The sequence below is a fragment of the Pteropus vampyrus genome, unplaced genomic scaffold (assembly GCF_000151845.1).
Source record: "Pteropus vampyrus isolate Shadow unplaced genomic scaffold, Pvam_2.0 Scaffold258, whole genome shotgun sequence".
Taxonomy (NCBI): Eukaryota; Metazoa; Chordata; class Mammalia; order Chiroptera; family Pteropodidae; genus Pteropus; species Pteropus vampyrus.
The window spans coordinates 962,170-965,873 of NW_011889039.1; the positions used below are offsets into that span (position 1 = coordinate 962,170).

Genomic DNA, 3,704 nt, shown 5'->3' on the forward strand with positions numbered 1-3,704 from the left:
TGCCAGCAGCCGTCGGCTCCCCTCAAAGTGCCCGCCCGTTCGTTCCCTGGGCTGGGGCTAGGCCTGTGGGGTCGCACATCGATGCTCCTGACGCAGGAACCCGGAAGCCCGGGTCGCAGAGGCCGTGCCTGGGGCCCTAGTTGTCCTACCCCTCGGCCAGGCCGGCTGCCAGGCCTCGGCCCTGCACCTGTGTGGGCTTAGCACGGGGACTCCAGTCTGGGCGCTGCCATCCTCGGCCTTCTCTGCGTCCCCCGAACCCAGACACACGCCTTTCTGATTGTCCACCGACTGCCACCCACTCTGCTCCCGTGTGACCACACAGCTGTCTGCCAGAGGAGCACGGGGTCCCGTGGACAGGTGCCTTCTGATGAAGAGTTTTGGTTGTGAAGAAAACCTTTTTCCAGAAGAAAATAGTTACCTGAGTACCATTCACTTACGACCAAATGCCACTTCTCTACGATGATGTTCTGTTGTATTTATGACTCCGCGAAGCACGTTCAGCTCTCGCTAAGGCTGAAAAGGGTCCCGGTAGTTAAACACCTCACGGAACCGCCTCCTGACAGCACGTACTGGCAATAAAAGAGGAATGTCTACATTCTTAGGACGTTAGCTTCGGGGTGAGAGTGTCAGAGTCAGGGTCCCGTCAGGCGAGTGGGAGGAAGCCGTGCTGGCGTCTCTGGGGACCTCACTGTAAGCCCCCTGCTGTGGCGGCCTGACGTCCTTTCAGAGACATCTGGGACGGAGCCCGGGGGAGGGCTGATGTCATGCCAACCTGCTCTTTCCCGGCGACTGGCCAACGTGCCAGAGAAGAGCAGGCCCCCTCACCGCCTGCGTGCAGATGAAGGCAGATGGCCGTGTGTTTGCATGTCTTAAAGGCACAAACCAAGGTGTAAACCATCATTAACTCAAGTATCCTGCAAGCCCAGCCTTGACAGTCCACCTTCGCATGGTCAGAAAGTCCAGGCCTGAGCGTAGTAGGGAGAGCATGAAGCCATCTCTTCCTCAGGTGAGACCTGTCGTGCTTGGGACAGAAGCAACGTCTCCCGAGCCCTGGAGAGCGGAGATGGTGTCATTTGGTGCTGAGACAACAAGCCCGGGCTACACGATGAAAATCGAATTGTCTCGATCAGGTCCAACCTCTCTGGAGAAGCACACGGCAGTGTCCCCAGGAAGGCGGTGGAGGCCTCTGCCCGCGGTTCCGACGGGGCTGCCGGGCCCCGTGCTCTTCACAGCGAGGGAAAAGGCTCCGACGGGCACCGCGTGCAAGCCGAAGGCCGTCTGCGATTGCAGCCCCGCCCGCCGCCCCGGCCTCGGACGGCCCCTCGGGGTGTTCTCGACTTGTGAAAAAGAAACCACCGTTTATTGGAATGTGTGTTGGGCTAGCATGCTGTGGATTAGAGGGAGCCTAGCGCTCCGTGAGTGTGAAGTATGACCAAGTGCTCGGCACACGGGAGGATCACCAGGGGCTTTGCCCCGAAGCAAGCACACGTGTGTGAGCGTGTCCGGATGCGGATGTCCCCAAAACCGATGCGTGTGCGCTCCCCCTCCCCTCCCGGGTACCGCATGCTTCATAATGAAACATAGAAAACTAAGCAGCGAAGAACAACACCACGTTTGTCTTCTTAACTGTTTTCTGAAGAATTGTCAGCATTTTTAAGCTAAGGTTTTGGTTTTTTTTTCTTAGCGCAATGTGGATGTTTGTAAAAGACAGAATGCGAGCAAAGGAATACTTAGAATCATAAAGATGATTGCGTATGATCATCACCCTACAGTAAAATGTTTGAAATGTGATCGCGAACGTCCCTTTTTCGGTTCTGTTTGGTCTGTGATCTGTTTCTCCTCTGGGTGACATTGAACTTGGCGGGTGGGGAACGACATGCCGTGGGAGCAGCCACTCCTACCGCCTTCCCTCCGGCCTCTGATTCTGTGCCTCTGAGCAGGGGTCGAAGCTGAGAGTGCCCGCGTCGTGAAGGTGTCGCCCGGACACCTTCCCTTTGAAAGCGCCTGCTCTTTCCAGAATCCTGCACTGTCTCAGAGGCCCCCGCTCTTGTGCTTTCAGAATATGACCTGGTGTCTCCCTACGAGGTGGACCGCGATGGCAACTACGTGTCGCAGGCGGTCACGCACGCCCGGAGGAGGAGGCGGGCGCCGGCCCAGCGGGGCGGGGGCTCGCTGCACCTCCGGCTGACCGGCTTCAGGCGCGACTTCCACCTGCAGCTGGAGACGTCCCGCAAGCTGGTGGCTCCGGGGTTCGTCGTGCAGACGCTGGGGAAGGGGGGCACCAGGTCCGTGCAGCCCTTCCCGCCCGAGGAGTTCTGCTTCTACCAAGGCTCCCTGCGCTCCCACGAAAACTCCTCCGTGGCCCTCTCCACCTGCGAAGGCTTGGTGAGTACTGACCGCTCTGGCCTCCTGCGCTGAGGCTGCGGGGACGGTGGGTGCCACGGGGACGGTGACACCGTGGGGACAGTGGGTACCGCTCTGGCCGCCAGCACTGCTGCCTGCCTTGTCCGTCTGGAAACAGCGCACGGTCCCGCCGTTTGCCGCCGTCGCTGCTCTGGAACATTCGCGGGACAGCACCGCAGTCCGAAGCCGGGCGTCCGCGTGGGGGCCGCCTCTGACGGCCTTGGCTTCCTACAGGACGGTTCTGGTCTGACTTACTGGTCCGTTACCGACGCTGGGACAGCGTCTTCACGTGGGATAGAACCGCCCACACGATCGGCCAAGGGAGCTGTCCGACCAGACAGCGTTGCCCCCGGGATTGTGATGATGTCGGCCGCCCGCAGGCCGGGGCGCTCGTGCCGGACGGACCGACGAAGCCGTGGCAGGGCCGCGCTGGTCTTCCCGGACGTGCGGGTCTGTTGGCGCATCCCCATCTCCTTAGGATCTGATTTAGACGTTGAGCCTCACGTAGATGCTCCAGGTGGTCCCCTTTGCTGGGACCTTAGAGTGAGAAGCATCTGGCCAGGTCGAGAAGACACAGGTATCCTTCTGGCTGACCCAAGCTGAAATCTTAAAGGCTTGTCTTTCGCTTTTCTTAAGATATTTCCATATGTTTAGGAAAGAAAAGCTTATTATAGTTCTCAGTACAAGTTGGTGGGTCACTCGCGGACGCAACACACGTGACTTAGGTGGCAGAGTGGAGCCGTGCGGCCTGAACCGTGTAAGGTGTGACCATGTGTGAGATTTGGCAGACAGGCTTCTGAGCATTCGTTACATCTTTAGAAAGTGTTTTCAGTCTGTCTTAAATGGCTTTTCCTCTTTCAAAAGAGGAGACTCAGACTCTAGTTATCGAAAAGATTTGGAGTACGTGTCTGTGAGTCGTGGATGCTGACGCGGCATTCATAACCAGTTTCTTAAAATACCACGTATGTGTAAATGCTAAGTCTCATTAATTTAAAAAATATATTGACTCTGCTTTCTAGGGGAATTTGGTGCGAGTCGGTCTTTAATCTGCTTTCGTTTGTAAAAGGCTTTGGCTTGAGAATGGGTCCGGCCGGAGTCGCCAAGCCCAGGGAGGTGGTTACCCGGCAAACTCGGCAAGCATGGGACAGCGTGGCTGATTTCTCTCATCTCCTCCCAGGAAAACTGCGTCTTCCTCAGTTAAAGGCCTAAACTGTTCACGCGATGCCCCGCGGAAGAGCTCTCTTTCTTGGCTCTCTTCAGCCGAGGTTCAGAGCAGAATGGAAGCCACCTGTGTGGCAGGG

The 3,704-nt window shown here is 57.6% G+C and overlaps 1 protein-coding gene across 1 annotated transcript in view; it reads left to right on the forward strand.

Annotated features, from left to right (window-relative positions):
• ADAMTS16 (ADAM metallopeptidase with thrombospondin type 1 motif 16) overlaps positions 1-3,704 on the forward strand; it is a gene marked incomplete at its 3' end in the record, with an annotated part of 116,784 nt that overhangs the window by 6,760 nt on the left and 106,320 nt on the right. Inside the window, exon 2 of the mRNA XM_011374991.1 lies at positions 2,060-2,385. Within this exon, the coding sequence (XP_011373293.1) occupies positions 2,060-2,385 (326 nt within the window). The remainder of the gene's footprint in view (positions 1-2,059; positions 2,386-3,704) is intronic.